We start from the raw sequence: 19,583 nt of genomic DNA on the forward strand, positions 1-19,583 counted from the left end.
GTTTTACGTTTTATCCCACCCTTATCTATGTCTGTGTCCTAAAGCCAGAAATAATTCAGAGAACAGATTTTTTAAAAATAATTTCGTAAGGTCACTGTGGTGTCTAAGATGATATTTTTGCAAATCAGTACTGGGGCACCCAAGCAACCTAGATTTCGGGGGAATTAATTCCCATTTGTTTAACTGGGGGAAAGCAGGCGAGAAGAAGCTGACCTTTCAAATGATTAGCAGAATATTTTTAAGAGTTAATTGAAACAAAGACAAGAACAGTCTTTTTAAAAAAGGGGGGGGGAGGGGAAAAGGAAAGAGAAAAAACAGGAAAGGAGAAGAAAAAAGGTGGGGAAAAGGGGGGGAAGGAAGAGGGAAAAAGGGAAGTAGGGGGAAAAGAAAGAGGGGAAGGTAGGCGAAATGGGGGGGGGAGGAAGCGAAATCATTTTGTTGCAGACTTGCTTTTCCTCTGTTGGAGAGAACTACACACTTGCAAGGAGAAATTTGAAGTGACTATTATGTTTGGTTGCTTTATTACCATGTTTTAACTGTCATTTGATACACTGAAACATACCAGGGAGTCTGCAGTTTAGATTTCTAAACACTCCAGGGAGGCAGTGTTTTTAAAATTCAGCACTTATTACCTTTAAAACAAAGGCAAACTGCGCTATACCTCTTTGATTTTAGTAAACTTAGAAACATACTGGGTTTTTTTTCCCACTGCAAAAGCTTTTATAGGTTGGCTTTTTAAATTTTTGATTTATTGGTGTTATTGAAATAATTCACCTTTTAAAACTTTAGATAACATATACTTCCAGTAAGCCTGTTTTCTCACTTTGCTATTACAGTGAATGATGTGGTGCATCATGTGCACCAAATAAAAGATGTTACTAAATTTTTCAGAACGCCCATTTTAGAGGTTATGCAACTGGATGGTGAAGGAAAAATAAAGCTGTCTATGAATGTAGCATTGTAGTTACTAAAATATTGGGAAAAGGAGAATACTTGCAAGTTTGGGGGGATTTTCTTTATATTATACTTTGGGAAGGGATTGAAAAAACTAACCAATGATTATGCAAATCCAGTTCTGATGTATGTGAGGTTTTTTTTAAACTGGGGTGTCTAATGTTAGGTTTCTAAATGCAAGGGATTTGTATGCCCTGAGTGCGTTTTACTGCCTGTTTGAAGTTGTAAAAGGCAACAGGAAGGAACTAAAGATTCAGGTTTCTGTAGTTCTTTATTCATAGTCTTGAGATGAAGGTCAGAAGCTATTCTGTGGATCCTTCCCTAAAACAGTAAAAAGGAAAATCAGTTAATAGATGGACACTACTCATTTTCCTATGCTAAATAAAAATGAATTTGGAGTAAAGACCCCTGGCTGGTTTCTGTGGTGTCAAGGGCAGCTGTCTGTGTTTCAAAAGCTATAGAGCAGAGAAAGCGAAGAAAGCTGGAGGAGTGTGGAAAGAAACAGCTGCTTGGTGAATGTAGCACCGGGTGGCTAATCCTGTGACACCTCGCTTGTGCCCACTCAGTATTGATTTTGCATACTTTGTGCCTGCAGCTCCCATGTAGGAGCTTTTGTTGTTTTTTCTGTGTTGTAGAAGTAGTAAAAACCTTGAGAGGAATATAGTGCCAGGTTAAACTGAATTATGCTTTGTTCTGCAAATGTGCTGTCCTGTTGATAAACAAAAGCAGAATAACTGTGAGTGCAAACGAAAAGATATGTATGATGTTATAATCAATTTTTATATGTCTACATAGGCTTGAGAGTGTATGTAAGATGTTCAAGCTTATAAGTACATCTTGTGGTGTATGGTTAACAACTTTGAGGGGGGTCTTTTAAGTGTCTGTGTGATTTGTGTAAGTCCGAAATGCAGTTTTGTGCTCACCTGTTAAATTATTGCCCCCGACCTTTACTGTCACTGTTGTGAATTGGGCCGAAGAGGAAATCGGGCAGCACAGCTCAGGTGCAGGCTTTATGCTTTCTGGTAGACTGATGACTGAGTACTTGCTTTTCAACAAGTTTCTTTCTTTCCTCTGTAGCTGTCTCTCCCAAAGCTCTTGGAATGCATGCCATAGATACCTTGGGGTACTAATTGGGCTCCATTGTATTTCATTTCAGTTTTTTCTCTGTTTACAAAGTCTTGCATAGGAGGCAGGAGGCTTGTTTGTGTGTAAAGGTGTGTGTGTGTATATATATATGTGTGTATATATATATATATATATATATATATATATATATATATATATATATATATAAAAGTAATGTCTCTGTGCTTGGAAAGAACTGTCAGAAATCTTAAGCCACGTGCGAGAAGACTGCTCAAATAGATGTTTTCAGTCTGTGTCTCAAGGCAATTCTAATCACTGATGGAGTTAACTATGCTTATTGATTTTTTTATGTTGAGGCAGTATATTGACATTGCACACAGTATTAGGGAATGTAGAAGATAGACAAGGCTTTTATTTACAGGGAAGGCTATTACTGCATAGCATATTATTTCTAGGACTCTTAAGCAGTGGCATGTACCTTAGCATGGCAAAGACTTTATTCTTTCCCCTTTTAGCCTCCCATGATTTTATTGCTCCCTTGTTTTCCCTTCCTCTCTGTACAGATCTGCTTTCTTTAGTTGTCTCCGTTCAGAGACTCCTGGCTCAGTCTTTAAGGCCTTCATTACTTGTCTGTATTCTTTTTTCCTCTAGTTGCTGCTTCATATGATTTCCCTCCTAACAGTTATCATACCTAGTCCTCTCCAGCTGCATGGAAGTCAAGCGCAGACAGGTTTCTGTTCCTTTTATAGTCTACCTTTTCTGTAAGGAACGTATGATTTCCAAGAGGACCATCTATTCATGTGCAAGCATGTACTCATACTAGTGAAGTATACCAGAACAACTTAATATGCTGAACTTTGATCAAGTGTAATCTCTTCTTTCATGGGTTTGTGTAATGTCTAGCTTAGAGCAGTGCTGCTCTGTGAGCTAGTTCACTCAATCTCCAGCAGGAAGAGTGATTAAATGAGAAAACAGATTATTTGATATTTATCTTTAGTCACAGAAGTGCACATAGGTACTTACCTGGAGATACTTTTGTCTAATGACATTGAAATAATGAAACAGTTTCGCATTAGTAGGTTTACTTGATTTAAGGAGATGAAGAGTAGAAAAAATGGAGAGATGTTGAAAGTGTAAGTGGCAGTGTAGAGGTCAGCATTTATGGCTTTTGTATTAAAAAAAAAAAATCTTTCCAATAAACTAATTGGGATTTGGATATACAGCATGTTAAGGGTTTAATGAGTTTAACAACAAAGAGCAAGCTTAAACAGTAGGCTAGTAGTAGCCATCTCATAAACTGTCTGAAGCGTCCATGTGGCATCAGACACGCTGGCATCTAGGGTCTGGGCTCAAGAAAATACACTGGAGTGTTCTAAACATGATGTGTAGGATTAATTTCCTTTTCAATTAATTTCCTTTTCAACAAAGCACCAACTGCATATTTCAGTGTGATTAAATGTTTAGCTGAAACGTCTGTCTTGTGGCATATAGGAAATCCTATAATACGAGGAACAAACTGACATGATCCTTTCTATTAGAAAGGGAAAAAACAAATCCCCAGATCTAGTTTAGATTTCAAAATTACTGCTTTTTCCCCTTTTGTAGTCTGTGGTGCACAAGTCGTCTGTGGTGCCTTCTAATACTTGTGCACCGATAAACCATGTTTGATTCACCAATTAATTTGGAAAAAATTGCCTCTTTTCCGTGTAAATATGCCTTGTTCTCTCAAGATGATGCCTGTAAAGTGAAAGTTCATTAAACATGATAATTGTTGTAAATCAATTTAAACATGGTGCTTTATAAGTTGTGTTGCTTTTCTGTCCTTCTAGATGGAAGAAGATAAGGGTTCAGTCAGCTCAGCATGTGACTTTGCTGAAAGCAAGCACAGAGGGGAGGACAATAGGCAACTGCTAGATCCATCTAGCCCGCAGGACAGTTCTTACGTTCACTAGGTAGTACTCCCACTCTACCCTAATGTGTGTGTATATATATTTTTTTATATATCTATCATATTTAGTCAGTCATGCAGCCATCTCCAAAATACCCATATTTTTTGATATTTGCAAGAAAATGTACATCATAGTATGTGGGTTTGGTTTTGCTTGTCAGACTGATTCGCTCTTTTTTGTTCAGCATTTCAACTGCTTTTTGGTTTATTACATGAAATGGTCCATTATACTATAAAGTATTATGTTGTTGTGATCCCAGATCTTACCTTTTGAAAAGATCTCACTTTATTTGCAGGCCAAATATGAGTACTATCAGGTGTTTCTCTAGATTTATTAATTTTTCTAAGCATCGGCTCTCCTGCCATTTGTTTCCTGAAGATGTGTTTCAGGTTTTCAGAGACCATTTTGCTCTACCACCTTAGCATGTCAGGCTTTACTTTGATAAAAATTATGTCTATATTTGTCCATAACAGAGAGAAAAGTGATAAAAAGAGACTCTCTAGCATAATATAAATGTCTTCCTTCCAGGCAGCTGGCATAAATGTAAAAATCTATATTCACCAGGCAGTGACACAAAACGTGCCTATATATGAAACTGAATTTATTTTTAGGTTGCGTCCTTAATGCTCTCCTAGTATTACTTTACACTTAACTGTGAATTAGGTAAACAGTAAACATTGTGTCTGAGGTTCTGTAAGGTCACATTTGCTATTTTAAAAAAGGATAATGTTATGCCTTCCATAAATCATGATTCAAGCATGATTCTAACTCTTTATATGAGTATCTGACTGAAGAATACCAAGGATTTTAGTGAAGAGGAGGCACCGGTCCTCCAAAATCCAGAGCTGAGGATTCAGTCCTTGGGAGCAGGTTTGGGTGACTTTCTGGTTACTCTTTGTGCCAGTTTTTAATAGCATTTAGGACTGCTAGCTCTCAGCTCAGCAGGTAGTATCCCTCACACCTCCTCTACCAGAGGCTGTGAAGGTTGTGATTTGGCTCTGTGGTGCCTGGAGAAATTTTATGCTACTTGGACAATGACAGAGGTAAATATACAGAAAAATAGAGATATTCATTGGAAAGTAATAATCAGGCTCTTTCATATATGATCAAATAGATTGCTTTTTCATAACTTACACAATAGTTTACATGTGACAGGAAACAGTCACAAATAGAAATGTGTTTTAATCTTGGGATACCACTGAAGCCATTGGTTCCTAAAACTCTTCTAAATTATCCAGCATCTGTTGGAGCCAAGGGGAGCTGTCTTTTCTTCAAAGACATTTAATGACCCATTCTGAAAAGCTCTTGCATAGAAATTTGTTTTCTCTTCAGTCTCTGCCTGTGAGTTGGTAGCTGGTCACATGAATATGCCAGTGATTGAGGAAAGATTTCTACGATTTCCCCCAGACTGTACTATGATTTGTGTAGTGAGAGTATGATATATTTGCTTTTCATTGCCTGTGTGTCCTGTGAATTATAAAGCGAATTGCATTGTGATCTGACCAGATTGCTTTGTAGTGAAAAAATCTTTATCAGGCATTTTAATAAATTCGAGATAATAAACATAAACCATTTGTTTAGTCTTGATTGAAGAACACTGACTGACTTCCTCTTCTGTCATCCCTTCTGGATGAAGGAGGAGGATCAGCGAGGTTTTATATTTTTGAAGGAAGTTCCTCTGTGAGCACAAGCATTTGTTTTCAGGTTATCGAGTACTTCTTCATGAAGTTGTTTAGATTCTAGATAAAAATGTCTGGTCCATGTAATTCTAGATACAGCTACAGTAATGTGACTTTTTGCAGTGGTTTTAAAGATGCTACTTAGGCTGTTTCGGAATAATGGAAGGATGAGACAGACTAAATATTCTTCTAAAACGTAAGCATGGGAACGTTAAGAGCTTCTGTTTTGTATTGCTGTGAACGCTACAATGAAGAGCAATGTATATATGCTCCAGGGACCTCCTGGTTCCTTCTCTGTATAATCTGTCATCTGATACATTGTGAATGCAGTATTAAATTGCTGCAAAGGCTGTATTTGCTGTTTCTGCAAAGCTGTAAATTGTGCTGTTCCTAATTATGCTATGTTCTGTGGCAGCACCGTTGTGACTAGATATGATGGCCATCAAGTAAGGAAGTTCAGGGTCTCGAGCTCTGCTGGCATTTGTGGTTGTGGTTTGTTGTTGTTGAGGGTGGGGTTTTGTTTTTCGGCTTTTACCAAAAACCCCTTCTAGATCTGTTGGTTGCAGTGCTTCTGCTCCTGTGTCTCATGTATTTACAAAAGTATCTTGTAATTTTAAATGTTCACTTTGTGTCGGGAAGACCTCAAGAGTGAGTGCTAGATCTTTGGAAGTGTGCATTCTGAGTATACTTCTCATTCATGGCCTCTGAGTTACTGCAACTGAACTGGGTATCAGTTTGTAATTCTTTCTATAAATTAATATAGCTGCTAATTGCTGACACTCCTGTAGGTCTTGCATTAAGCACTGTGGGGGAAGGAGCTGCAGAGACCACAGGGAATGCAGAACAGAACTGAGGGAAGGGGTAGACATAGGAAATAATGCAAGTCAACACCAGTTCTGCCCAGGTCAAGTTTCTGTTTTCCCAGTGGCATGGAAGGTTAGGCTGGTCAGTTGGCCTGTGTGCGCCCTCCTTTCCCCACCAACTGAAGCTTTCTCCTGGCTTTCCAAAAGCCTCTGCTTCCTGTTAGTAGGAATTGTGCTGTTATGAAGCTGTAGTCTGTGCAGTCGCCTGTTTTGGAGGATTAGGAAGGAAGACGTCTCCTCATAGTTAACCATCCCAGTAGAACCTTGAGGTCCTTTGCCTTCCTTGCATTGGGAAAGTGTGAGTGGCATGAAAGAAGCTGGGTGTGGAAACCAAAGTCTTTCAGACAGCAGTCATCCATCTTAGCTTCTGTCATAGTGTGAAAAGGTGCAGGAAGTTCTCAAAAGTGAGCTGTGTCCTGCAGTAAACCAAGACAACTCCTCCCAGCCTTCCTTATTCACAGATATCCTAGAGAGGTGAAGATAATGGATGCTTAAATTTGACCTGCGTGTTTGGCATTTGTTTGACAGGATGCTCTGGTGGAGAGGTTTTGATTGAATTAAAAAGCCATCCCCACACTCTGCCTTTTTTTGTCCTTTTGGAAAGGATACCGAAATCAATTTCAGATATTCTCTGTCCAGCTTTTCAGTAGTGCTAAATTTCAGTTAGACTTTAGTTATGTTGCAGTTGACTCGTATTCAAGAATAACAGAGGAGCATGCTAATAGATGGCATTTAAAACCCAAATATCTCCGTATAACTTCTTTCATTTTATTTGGGTCTCTTTCTCACATACCGAGAATGAACAGTAGAAAGTTTATTATGTTAATGGTGAATTGTTCTTCATACTAGCATGAATCCGACTGAACTTTGTTAATATCAGTCTGTTGTTTGTATTTAGATAAAGATCTTTACAAAATGAGGAGTGTGCTTTGGTTCCTTTTCCAAGCTAGGGGTGGCCGTCATTAGTAGACTAATCTAGACTAGGGATCTAAATTGCTATAAGAAGTTGCATTCTGTACTACTTGAGGAATAATATATATAATTATAATCAGTTTGCTGCATTTTGTTCTGTAGCCTTGATCTGAAGTTTTGTCTCTTGATAGATTTTGCTTAAAATAGCGCAGACTTGCAGCTTGTCATAAATTGCGGCACCTCCACTGAGGTTAATCAAGGCATGACAGCTTACACTGCATGAGGCTGTGCTCCAGAGATTCATTATAGCTATAACACATAGACTTGCCAGCCAGTTTATTTCCATCATTAAGCAGAGAGATGGTGCTAAACAATCGCCATATTCTCAGTAAGGCTGTGTTCAAACCTCGGCAAGATCAATGGGCCAAGTGTTTGTGTTTATAGCCCTTAGGAAGGGAAATGGTGATGTTATTGATCACTGTAGTTTCCCTGTAAAGTTGAAAAATATTCAGCACTAACTTTAAGAAACTTAAAGATAACATCTTTATTGCTGGAATCATCCAATACTGATTTTTATTCCCCCCCCCCCTTTCTTCCAGCTTACTGAGACAGGTTCAGGTATCAACTGCTTGGACTCCATGTGCTGCTTCTCAGATGGGGAAACAGCATGCACACCTCTTAGAAGAATGCTGGAACGACTAATGGGAAGATGTAGTCCAACCCGGGTCAACAGGTGTGGAATTTCTCTCAATAGCCTTTGCTGCAGGCGATTCTCCTATAAACTGGAACCCGATGAGCCTGCAGCTATAGATGTTTAGTAAACCAGCTGCAGATTTTGCTTATTTAACAGGAAATGCAACTCTTTATTGTACTTTTTTTCATCCTAAAAGATTAGTTTCTTGTTTCTTTTTGAGTGCTTTCGTTCGGGATGGGGAGGGGGGGAAAAAGTTTTCAGAAGATTTCTGTTAAAATCGTTAGTTTGGCTTAGTACAAGATCTTGTGTTGTATCTATCGTAATTTTTCTTGATTTGTACATTCTTCTCTTTAGAAAATCAAGCCTCAACGCTGTGTTTGTTCTCCTGATTTATCTATCCTTTTTTTTTTTCTTTTTTTTTTTTTCTTTTTTTTTTGCCTTCACGAATCAGGAGTTCTTTGTAAAAATCAAAAGACTTTTCCCTTTGGTTCTTGATGTACAACCTCCAAATATTTACCTTGGAGCTTGCATTACTTCTGAAGATATACAAAAGGCTCACACTCCCGGCCCTTAAATAGAACTTCATTGTTAGAAGGAGAGTCTTTAAATCTTTCAGCCATTGATTGATATGAAAATTAAATATTTTTGTAGTATAACTTTTATAATCTATTTCTAAAATCTAAGTAATTGACAGAATAGAGCCTTCAGGTTCTAAGAATTTTAAGCATTTTTTTCAGTATTAGAAGGTATATTGTCAAAATCATGTGTGCCATTTGAAAGTATGTGCTAAATAAATCTTTTCCTTCTCAAACCATATGTGTGAAACAAACCTCAATGGGTAAAAGCATGTTAGAGTAACCAGAAATACTTCTAAGGAGTGATACTGCTTTTACAGCAGGCATAACTGTGATAAAAGCTTTTACTGAATCTGCTAATGTGCCATTTTTGCAATTCCAAATAAAGAGGGCTAGCTAACAAACATGGAAATATTTGGGGGTAGAAATAAAAATAGTCTTTTGTACATCGTAATCTCTCAATAACGGAATGATATCATAATCCTTCATTAGTCAAAAGGCAAACTTGAAGAAGTTTCACTTCACACATTTTCGAGGGAACTCATTTTGTGTTTGGACAACTTTGTCTCTTTTAGTTAAAGGTTGTGATATCATTCATTCAGTTTAAAATCTTGTGCAAGTAACTTTCACTGACACACTTTGTCAGTTCTGAATTTTACCTTTAGGTATTGACTTGGTATGAAGTACATCTCTGTTCTGAGACTTGTGTTGAACACAGTGTCTGTGGTTTCAGTCATTTTCTCTGTCCTGGCTTGCTTATGAAACTTTATTCATTATTTCTACAAATCTAGAATATCATTATGCAAAATGTTTCATTCCATCTGAAAAAATGAACTGTTACAATCAAATACATTTTTAATCAAAACTCTTGCTGTATAGAAGGTGGGCATGATGTATAAAATAAACAGTTTAATAGAATTTTTAATCTACAAGGTGAGCATTTAATTGGTCTAAAAATTAACAGTTTGGTAGTGGTTGCTTCAAGTTTTTGGGTTTTGTTTTGTTTTTTTCCCACTGGTTCTCTGTAAAACTGTGCTTTGCAAATGAGGAACTCGGCTGCTTTTTCATTTTATTGTTTCTAACAAGTGTAGATTTTTAGTTAAGGTTTGCTTTAGTAATGCGTAGTCTTATAAGGTAGGTATTCTGTTTTATTTTCTGCTATGCATTTACATTTTTACTGCTTCCTCCTTTTCCACTCATTTGGATTTTCTTTATGAACTTAAAAATATTTATTGAAGATAAAATCATATTTGACAGAATATGAAGCACTTTTTGAAGACTGCTGTTTCTCAGGTTTCTTGTCTGTTACTTGTAATTGTCACAGAAAGTTCCATCTAGCTGAATAATTTTAGAGTTGCTAGAACATTGATGTTAACATGTTAAATGAATATGCAAAACTATCTTGGTGCTATACTAAGGGCTTGGAGTTCCATTGTTTTTGCTTCTGCCTCTGGTTGAAATTACTCCTAACCATCAGAAACCATTAGTTTCACTTAATTTTATGTACAGTAGAACTAGAAAGAAGACAATATATTTGATTTTAGTCTTACTTGCTTTTTGCAATGTCTTCTGTTCCTTTCACTCAGCATTTACACTTAAAACCTAGTCTAAAAGTCAAGGTACTAGGAGGAAATTATTTACTCTTCCCCCACACTTTCCATGCAGTATGTGAAAGTTTATTTTATTAATGTACTAATTGCTTAAATCACAGGAGACGATTACAATTTGTGGAAAGCTGAACGTTCAATTAAGAAATTTATCAGGGGATTAAAAATGCTTATAAATTTAAGTTTAGCATTTGTTCCCGAGCTTGATCTGCTTTGATTTTTACCTAGTAGTTGATGTCTTCAGAAGATCACACAGTCCCAAACAGAATGCCTTTTGTGTTTGTGCTGTATAAAACAGCTTCTTATTCAACCAAGAGGTAGCTGCAAACTGTTTTCATTGAATGAATTGATACCTATAAATGTTTTTTGTAAGAGCGCTGTGCAGTGAGGATCACTATTTAAATAATGTCGATGTAGATAGCTTGTATTGTATTTTCTATGTGCTCCTGATATTCTGTCAAATATATGCTCCTGATACTCTGTCAAATACGATAACTGAACGTGAAATCAAATATCGTATCAAATTTTGATAGAAACTTTGATTCATCAAAGTCGTACAAATGCTTGGAGTAGAGGGCCACAGGAATATAGTCTCTTGTAGTTGCTTTACTGTTTTTTAAATGTATTCAAGAAGTATTTTCCATAGTTTCATTCACCAATTAGAATATAAAATGTGTATCATGTACCATGTATGGTAAAATGCATATCTGTCTCTGTTCCATTAAATTGTCTGTCAACTCGTCAGTCACTAAAATACTAAGAATGCTGGATCACATATACTCTCTTATCAAGGCACCGCATGTAAAAGTTTTAAAGAAACAGCAGATTTCTGACAGAGATGAATTTGGAGGATAAATTATTTATATTTGCATTTCCTGCCTTCCTACCTTTTATTTTTCAGTTTTGCACATACGGTCCTACACTAGTGCACATAAATAGCTCAGCCAAGAACGATGGCCTGTATACAGTATTTATTCATCAGTAGATACGGTTTATCCTTAAGAGAAGGACATTGCTAGGTCACATCTGAATCAAAAGCTGTGACATCTTAAATATTTCTCCTGTTGCCATAATCTGTAGCTTAAATTTAACAGTAAGTGGTGAAATAGGTTCCTGGCTGTAGGTAAGCTGGAATGGGTTTTACCTACCTGTAGCTCTAGACAGCATTAGAAAACCAATATACTGGGATACCGCAGTTAGCTGAGCATACCACAAGGCTTTACTAAAATGACGGTATGCTAAAATTAAATTGTAGCATTCACAGTACCTGAACTTATACATACAAAATTCAGTTTTCTTGAGGCACAATATTAAAACTTTAGTTGTAAAACTGGCCTATAAGCCCCTGATTATTTCAGTTCGTAGTGATGCAAATATCTGTGGTTGTGAGTAAACTTTACCTTTGTGGCAAGCATGGATTTGTTAATTACATAGTTGGCACTGGTAATTGCAGTGTAGTTTCAAGAGTTTGAATGAATTGCAGGTGTCTACATGAAACTAATTGATTAGTCTTTGAAAGAGTTACATTTGTCTAATCTCAGAATTTTTCTTTTTTTGCTTACGTAGACTTTTCTCCTCACCTCTAAATTATAGGTTCCCAGTCAGCCAAACTTTTCTTTTATTGTTACTTTAGATCATGGAGTTCATCGGATCCCTTCTATGCCAACGACAGAAGCTTCTTGACTCTCTCCACAATGGACTCACCCACTTGTTAACAGGGACATTTCTAAATGCCTTGTGGAAGCCATGTGGTGCTCACATACCTATAGCAGGTTTTGAAGTGAGTTCAGTGCTATATCCCTGCCCTAGAAAAGACTAGCATGACCTTAACTTCTAAATACACGCTGTGGTTTGTCTTGTGGCCTAGCATAACGTTCATCTGGACAGTAATTGCTTCCAGTAATTTTTCTAATCATATCCCCAAGTTGCTAAATAATTTTTAATAAGCAATGCTTTTACCTCTATGCTTTTACCTCTGACCACTTAATCTCTCTTGCTACCACATTAACAGATTGGAATCCTGCATTTGATACTTCAAATGTCACTATGACATAGTGGCAGAATCTTTGTCCTCCCAAATCCGAGTGATCTAATAGAACTGAATATACACAGTGAAAATACAGTAAGCTACATTTTTCATGATGATCCTTCACTTCACATACACACGTTCATTTTGAGCTGTCTTTCACAGTTGCTGTCTTAGTAGTTTGCAAATCAGTCTTGTTTTTTCCCATGGACAGTTACTATATTCTGCAAGCAATGAGTTTAGCAGTTTTTGAGAGCAAAATGCAATTCAAATATTTATGCTGGTTAATGAATGGCAGTATGGTTTTCGTCACTTTGAAAAAGACTATTAACTTCCAAAACAATAATTTGGAACAACAGGGGAAATAACGGTTCGCTGTTCTCTTTAGAACCCAGTCATTTTCCATTATGCCCTGGTGTTTTGTTAACAATTATTGATCCTGACATGGGAAAATGGGAAAGAAGAATGTGAAGTTGATTGTGCAGGTGTCTCACTAGCATAAAATTTTTGAATAATTAATCCTTTTACAGTTGGGGAATTTTTGCATGTTTTATTCTTTCTAATGTATTTATATTTGGTCATGTTGTACTTTGAAGATATAATTAATGCTTAATTATCTTCATATATCAGAAGGATCTGACACACTGATGGCAATGTTTTGATACCTAAGTATGCCAATAAAAACAAGTTGCACAGGTGCAGCTTTGAATGGTACGTCTTGCAGGTACATCTTTTTTCCACTATAAATGTGTCTGCCTATTTGGGGTGGGGTAGCAACATTCGTTACTTCATCCTGCTAGGATGACTGAACTGACTAGTTGTATTTAGATGCAGGAGACAAAATGGTAGTGCTCCCACCAGTGAAATCCATAGACCATTGCCTTAGGTAGCCTTCAGCTATAGATTGATGCAGGTGCTGCTGCTTCTGGACTCTCGTTTGAGAATCCAGTTTGAGATGAGCCTCTGACGCTGAAACCCTCTCCGTATTGGAAGAATCTTCCTCTCAGACAGTAAAAATGTAAAGCAGCATATTAAAATTATCTCTCAGTAGAATACACTGTAAATAGAGCCCAGACTGTAAATAGCACCTAAAATTATCTTTTAAATACACATACAGTAACGCTTCGGATTCGGACAAAATGATATTAGCTGCTCTCTGCAAGTTTCTGATACTGTATTAAGCACAGTCTCCCAAGCAAATTATATGGCAAAGACTTTTTTTTCCCCTCCTCCTCCTCCCCCTCCGTAATTCAGGCAAAGAATCTTAGCCTGCTGATGTGACATCTCAGTGGGGCCTGGGCTGTTGCCACAGGAGTTTGTCCCTCTTGTTGTGACATGACAAATTCCCCTTCAGCTCACTGAACTCAGGAGAAGAAGTGTTCAAGAGATCCAGCTCTCCTGGTATCAAATACTTTGGATGTTCCTCACCTGCAAACAGCTCTGCTATTTGTTGTTTTTGTTCATGGCTATAGCTGGTATTATTTCAGTTCTTATCTTGGATCTTTATTTTTTATAATAATGACTGGAAGCTTCATTCTAGACTGAAGGCTGCAGAAACTGGTGGATTTTCAAGATCTCACTTTTAAAAGCAACATTTACCTGTTAGAAATTGTCTTTGCAACTTTGTTTTGAAACTTCTAGTGGCTTGAACATGCAGTATATGAGTTTCTTCTCTCACTGGCATAGATGAAAATGAATTCACAAATTGATTGAAGAAGCCCTAAAAATGAATTACCAAAGAGAAGAAAAGAAACAAAATATAGCAGATTTTCCATTTAAATAAGTATAAATTCAGTGTTCATAATTACATGCTCACAGTGCAGCTTAAGCATGAAAGTTTCGATCGTATGCTACATCCCCACACTGAGGATCCAGATCATGTTAAGAAATCGTTGCCTGAAAATTGAGTCCTGCGTACTGCCTGTGATAGGTATTAACATGTCACTGAGTGACTGCATATATATTTTTTGAGACCTGGTTCGAGACCTGGTTACTGTGCGGAGATGCAATAAGCTGATTGTCATCTCTCTATTCCCCAAGAAGACTTTTATATAGATATGCCAAAATAAGGGAATGCACTAGGATTTCGCATACTCCTGTAACTTTCTATATATGATACAAATCTGTTAAAATAATGGTTTTCTTCTCAGTAGTTTCTCCTTCTGAGGCAGTCTTTATACTACCATGGATATCTAAGAAATAAAGGAACTCTTGTTTTTTCAATATTCTAATCAGATATCTGCTGTTATAGCTGTGTCTTTTCTTTCTAAACCGCAGTGTTTCACTTTTCAGAAGTACTTGTTTGTCCATGTCAGCCATAACATTCTAATCATCCAGTCAGTTTGTGTGGCCATATAACCTCGTCAGTCTGTGTGGTTAGTATATCATTTATTGAAATGTAAGCAGTGATAGATTATGTATAGAAAAAGGCTGAGACTTTGAGTTACAGCTCCGCTCCAAGCATTTATATTGGTTCAGTTCTGTACATATATGTATTTTGGCTTTTACCATACAAATATGTCGATTGCATTTGTGCCAAAGAAGCACAGTCCTATATTTGAAGAATAATTTACATTCATTATGTGTTTCTTTAAAACCTTCCATCTCCTCTTCTTCCTTTCCCCCCTACTTTCCCTTTTCCCAGTGTTTGTAAGGTTACCGAAGAAACACGCATTTAAACAGTTCAGGAAGAACTTAAGAATCCATCTGTCTGCTAAGGTATATTTTTCTATTTGCAGTAAATCTAAATCAGTAATTTCTCATTTAATAAGAATGTAGAATTGGTTTCCATAAGACCAGATTTTTGGTCTGACAAATAATGTAGATGGGAAAAGTGACTGTGTTTTGTTAATGTCACAAATCATTTAAAATAGCTTTTACTCAAGGAAGGAAGCTTTTGTGTACTTTGCTAAAGCGTATGAAACATTCACCATACGTTGGGTACGGTATAGAGTTCTACACAAAGATGACAATATATCTAATTTAGTTTAACAGTAGCATTAATCTCTTTGATTTAGAGTGAATGGGTGAGGAAGAATTTGCCACACAGAGGAAATGTTTTAGAATTCCCTCTTAGCCTTGAAGTGTGTGGAGGATTCCAAGAAGCGTTTCCTGTACGGCGGAAAAGCCTACGGTAGACAACCTTAGCTCGCTAACGCAAGGATGGTGTTTAGTCAGCCTTTACTATGCAGTGTCTCTGTGAGAGCACCTTCTCCACAGCCACCTTCAGAATAGGATTGAATCCTCAGCTGATCTTAGTTCCTGTTTTATGAAAAATGGAGTTTGATATTCGTTGTTTTGAAAACCATAGTTTCAGTTGCCAAATGCGTGCTTTTTTTAAGGTGCAGTGGAGAAGATGAGAAACAGGTGGGAAAGTGTTCTGAATTGTTTCGCAAACTAAAATGTATATATTCTGCTTAAAATGTCCTGTATATTTTTTAAGATTATAAGGGGGAGGGGGGCAAAAATGCGAAGGAAGGAATGCCGAAAACTTTGGCATTACATTTTCAGAACGATTTATGGTTTTTTGTGCAAAAGGTTATTTGAGAAAAGATTATGCAACCTAGAATGCATATTAAGCAACTATAATTTCTTACTGGAAACATTTGGTAATACTTTCAAACAATTTTTTAATGATAGGATAACTTCTATATTGGAAAAATCTCATTTTCTAGTGTTAGAAATGTTTCAAAGCTGTTGAATCAGTAGTCTACGTTAATTTTAATTGTTTTATCTGACACTTCCTATACTTCTAAATAACACAGCAGTATTGGTGAAATTCAGTATTCAAAAGTGCTTAATCCATATGCTTCTGAACCATTTATTTTGAGAATGTCTTGGTTTTTTGGTGTAGAATACCCAATAGCTCTGTGACCATCATAAATGTGCAATTACTGCTGCATTATTTTACAGTCATTATTGTTTCAACTTACATTCCTAGAGCTGGGCGAACCATTCATCATGGAAACACAGACTGATTTGAGCCTTTTTTCTGTTCCTGTTATCTCCCCGTTAGACTTTTCTTTTTTGCAGAAACTCGTTCTTTGCAAAACCTGTTTTTTTTCTGCAGATGTTTTTATTGTTGGTTGTTTTGTATGTTCTTTGTTTCTATTGTTTGCTTTCAGTGGCATGATTTGTCTGGTTTCTGCTCCCTGTTTCAATGACCTAATTTATAAGCAGGAGGAAAGAATGGATGCTCGTGGCTGTATCAACTCTTGCCATTGATCGTCTTAGAAACACATTTGCACCTGTATTTGCAGAGCTTCTGCTTTCCACAGATTTTTCAGATTTTTCCTTCAGCTAAATACTGCTCATGGAGATGTCAAAAATAACTCAATAGAGAGACCTCGTGTGCTGTCCAAAGCTTCTGTGGCTTTCGTTAAAATGAATGTTCTCATCTCTCTGAAGTATTCGCCTTGCTCTAGCTGTTGCCACGCTATGATGTGGTTTTACAATAAGTATATACAATTGTCATCACTGTAGATCCAATTTTTTATTGTTGTTTCCAGGATGTATAAATGCATGGACATGAATAAAACCTGAGGGGCCATGGGCAAAAGACCTCTATATATAACATGAAGCAGTATGAGGGACCGCACTATGAAAAACAATGCAGTTTACAACATAAAGTGTGATTTGCCTGAAAGAACCCCTAAAATATATCTATATGTGTAGTGACATATATTATGTTGTTTCTCAACAGTTTTAAAGGGAGTTACTTCATATATCATCGGAGTCCAGTCATTCATACCTTTCTTGCATTGGCACTGGGGTGAAAGATAATGCATGGGGCATATAGCTCAGAAAGGGAAAAACGCTTAAAAATTAGGCTCACTTTCAGGTATAACTAAGAGGTTATTACTACACCAAAGAGTATATTTTTGAGATTCCCAATTATGGTCCTGCTAGAGTTCTCAGTTCTTTTGTACATTTAAGAATAAATCATCTAGACTTTTAATCACTGAAATATGATCAAGTTCTGCTTGTTCTTACTGAAGAGAAAACTTGAGTGATATCTGTGCAAGAAGCACTGGATGGTACCTTTTTAGTGATGTTGATCTAACTCCTTAATTTTAGGCAAATAAGGGGCATTGACAACTGGAAACTGTAGCAATAATTAGTAGAAAGAATTTTGGACCTCTGACACTGTGGCTGCCTCATGTTCTTTTTAGACTTCCTGACGGCGAGTCAGGATGCTTGCTCATTGTACAGCTCTGTCAGTCAATGTTGTTTTGAAAAAGTTTATGGAAATTATATTTATTAAATAAAACTTCCACTTCTAGCTGAGTCATTGTTTTAATTATGTAATTAGCTATGACCCATGAATGTACTGATGCTCTGTAACAGCATGCTTACAGCTGGGCAAATAGTGCCCTGCCACGTGGGTGTGCCGGCAGCCCCTTTGTGGTCTTCAGCACAGACCTGTGGCCTCTGATCTTGCAGCCCCTGATCAGCCCTCAAGAATTTCTTAGCGTTAAAGAACAGCCTTGCTTTCACAACAGCTATTGGGTTATTGGGATTGTACGGGTTACTGAAGTAACATTGGGAAAAGATTTTTTTGATTATTTTCCTTTTGCATTCAGTCTGAAGTTGGTTTCCATCAGAGGAGAGTTTCCTCCATTTGCCCCCATGTTTTTTTTTTTTTTTCCCAAAAGGGGAGCGGGGTGAAAGCAAGTACTACTCTTCAAGAACTCGGTCATTTCTATAGTTTCAAGAGTGCCCGTGTGTCTTGAAAGCTGATGCCTTCTGAAAAAGCAATAAAAGACTTTTCTGTGTGTCATTCTTTATGTTTAACTGCACTTCAAGCAGCGTGTGCCTCTTACCAATAAAATGTTTCACTTCCAGTAATGAGGCCCCCTCCCCTCGCCTACCCTGGGCTGCAGGGTGGAGCTGGAGGATGGCAAAGGGGAGCGCTGCAGGAGCAGGAAGCATCTCTGTGCCCCGTTAGCTGGGGAAGGGCTGGCAAGGGAGAGGAGAGCAGAGGGCAGAGAGCAGATGCCTCTAGCAGCAGCGATGCTGGGCCCCCACCATAAACCTGAGGCCCTTTCAGCTTGGCGTCCAAGGGGCAATGGCCCTGTAGCTGGGGCCAGTTGAGGCTGGTCCTAAGGTTTTTCCTGAAAGAGTTTGGGCTTCGAGGCCCAGCAGCCATGGCTGCGTGAGCTGTTGCCTCTGCGTTCTCTCCAGCCCACAGTGAAACGTGGCTGTCCGTACAAAAGAGGCAGCGGAAACACTGCTGAGCCGAGGAAAAGCTCTAGAGCAGTGGTTGCAGCGAGTCCCACAGCAGCACGGGAGCTGGGGAGGAGGAGGAGGGCGGGAGCGGGGGCAGCTCTGTGTTGACCTGTGCGGGGGGAGACTGCTGTCGGTGTTGGTGGGCAGAGGCATGAGCTTGAACCCAGAGCCTTCCCGAGCAGCTTTCCCAGAGTCGGAGGTGGCCACGCAGAATGGATCCAGTCTTTTCCCCTTTCGGTGCATTGTCTGAGCCTAAGGCGCGTCAGCAGCAGCAGCAGATCGCGCAGCCTGAGCCTGCTTCTTCCCTGCTCCCATGTCCGCCCAGGAGACAGTTGTTCTTCACCTCAGGTGGCAGCAGGCGTCTGGGACACAGGCCAGGGGTGATGCAGGCTGCGGCAGGCAGCGGGGCCGGGGGGGGCAGAGTCAGACAGCCGCATGGGCAAGGGGAGGCTGGGGGGCTCTTTGCCACCTCCCTGGCTCCATCGGGAATGGCGCAAACCAGGTGCGTGAAGTTACAGTCTAGCGTCAGAAAGAGAAAAACGAATGGAGGAGGCGCAGTGGGACACGGTAAGGGATGCTGTGAGGGCAGCCAACACCGGCGGGACCAGGCCGGGGCTCCCTCCTGCCCGGCGCAGGGCTGCAACAGGCCGTGAGGCTGAGCGCCCATCCTGGGCACGGACACGGACGCGGACAGGCGGCTCCGGCGGGGCCTCCCGGGCAAGGCTCTGCCTCCAGCAGCACCCGCACAAGCAGCCGCCGGGGCTCACCGGCCCCTGTGTGCGCCCGCAGCAGCAGCTGCGACGTGCCAGGGCGGCGAAGGCCGGCGCTCACCTGGGTGCGGGAGCACGCGGCGGCCCTGCCCTCACCCCGGCGCCCCGCTGCCACGGCCCAGAGCCCCTGTGGCCGGGTCCCGGCACCCGCAGGCAGACACTGGTGGCCGGATGCCTTCGCTGGTGCTCACCTCGCTGCGCCGTGCACGGCGTCGAGCAGGGGTGCGCGGTGCCCTGGGC

The 19,583-nt window shown here is 39.2% G+C and overlaps 1 protein-coding gene across 11 annotated transcripts in view; it reads left to right on the top strand.

Moving 5' to 3' along the window:
* The window catches only part of ATP11B (ATPase phospholipid transporting 11B (putative)), a 73,075-nt gene extending 55,449 nt beyond the window's left edge, over positions 1–17,626 (top strand). For 2 of the 11 annotated variants that reach the window (XR_010390466.1, XR_010390464.1), the window contains 3 exons: positions 8,043–8,176; positions 11,953–13,056; positions 14,990–17,626. Coding sequence is in view for 7 of the 11 variants with exons in the window: in XM_064516655.1 (XP_064372725.1) it covers positions 8,043–8,261 (219 nt within the window). In the remaining 4 variants the exon portion in view is untranslated. Of the gene's footprint in view, positions 1–3,869; positions 3,993–8,042; positions 11,191–11,952; positions 13,060–14,989 lie in introns of those variants that run through there. The other 9 variants (XR_010390467.1, XM_064516660.1, XM_064516658.1 and 6 more) reach the window with 6 other exon arrangements.
* The last annotated feature ends 1,957 nt before the right edge of the window (positions 17,627–19,583 follow it).

Source organism: Dromaius novaehollandiae, chromosome 9 (assembly GCF_036370855.1).
Source record: "Dromaius novaehollandiae isolate bDroNov1 chromosome 9, bDroNov1.hap1, whole genome shotgun sequence".
In the NCBI taxonomy this organism is placed as follows: Eukaryota; Metazoa; Chordata; class Aves; order Casuariiformes; family Dromaiidae; genus Dromaius; species Dromaius novaehollandiae.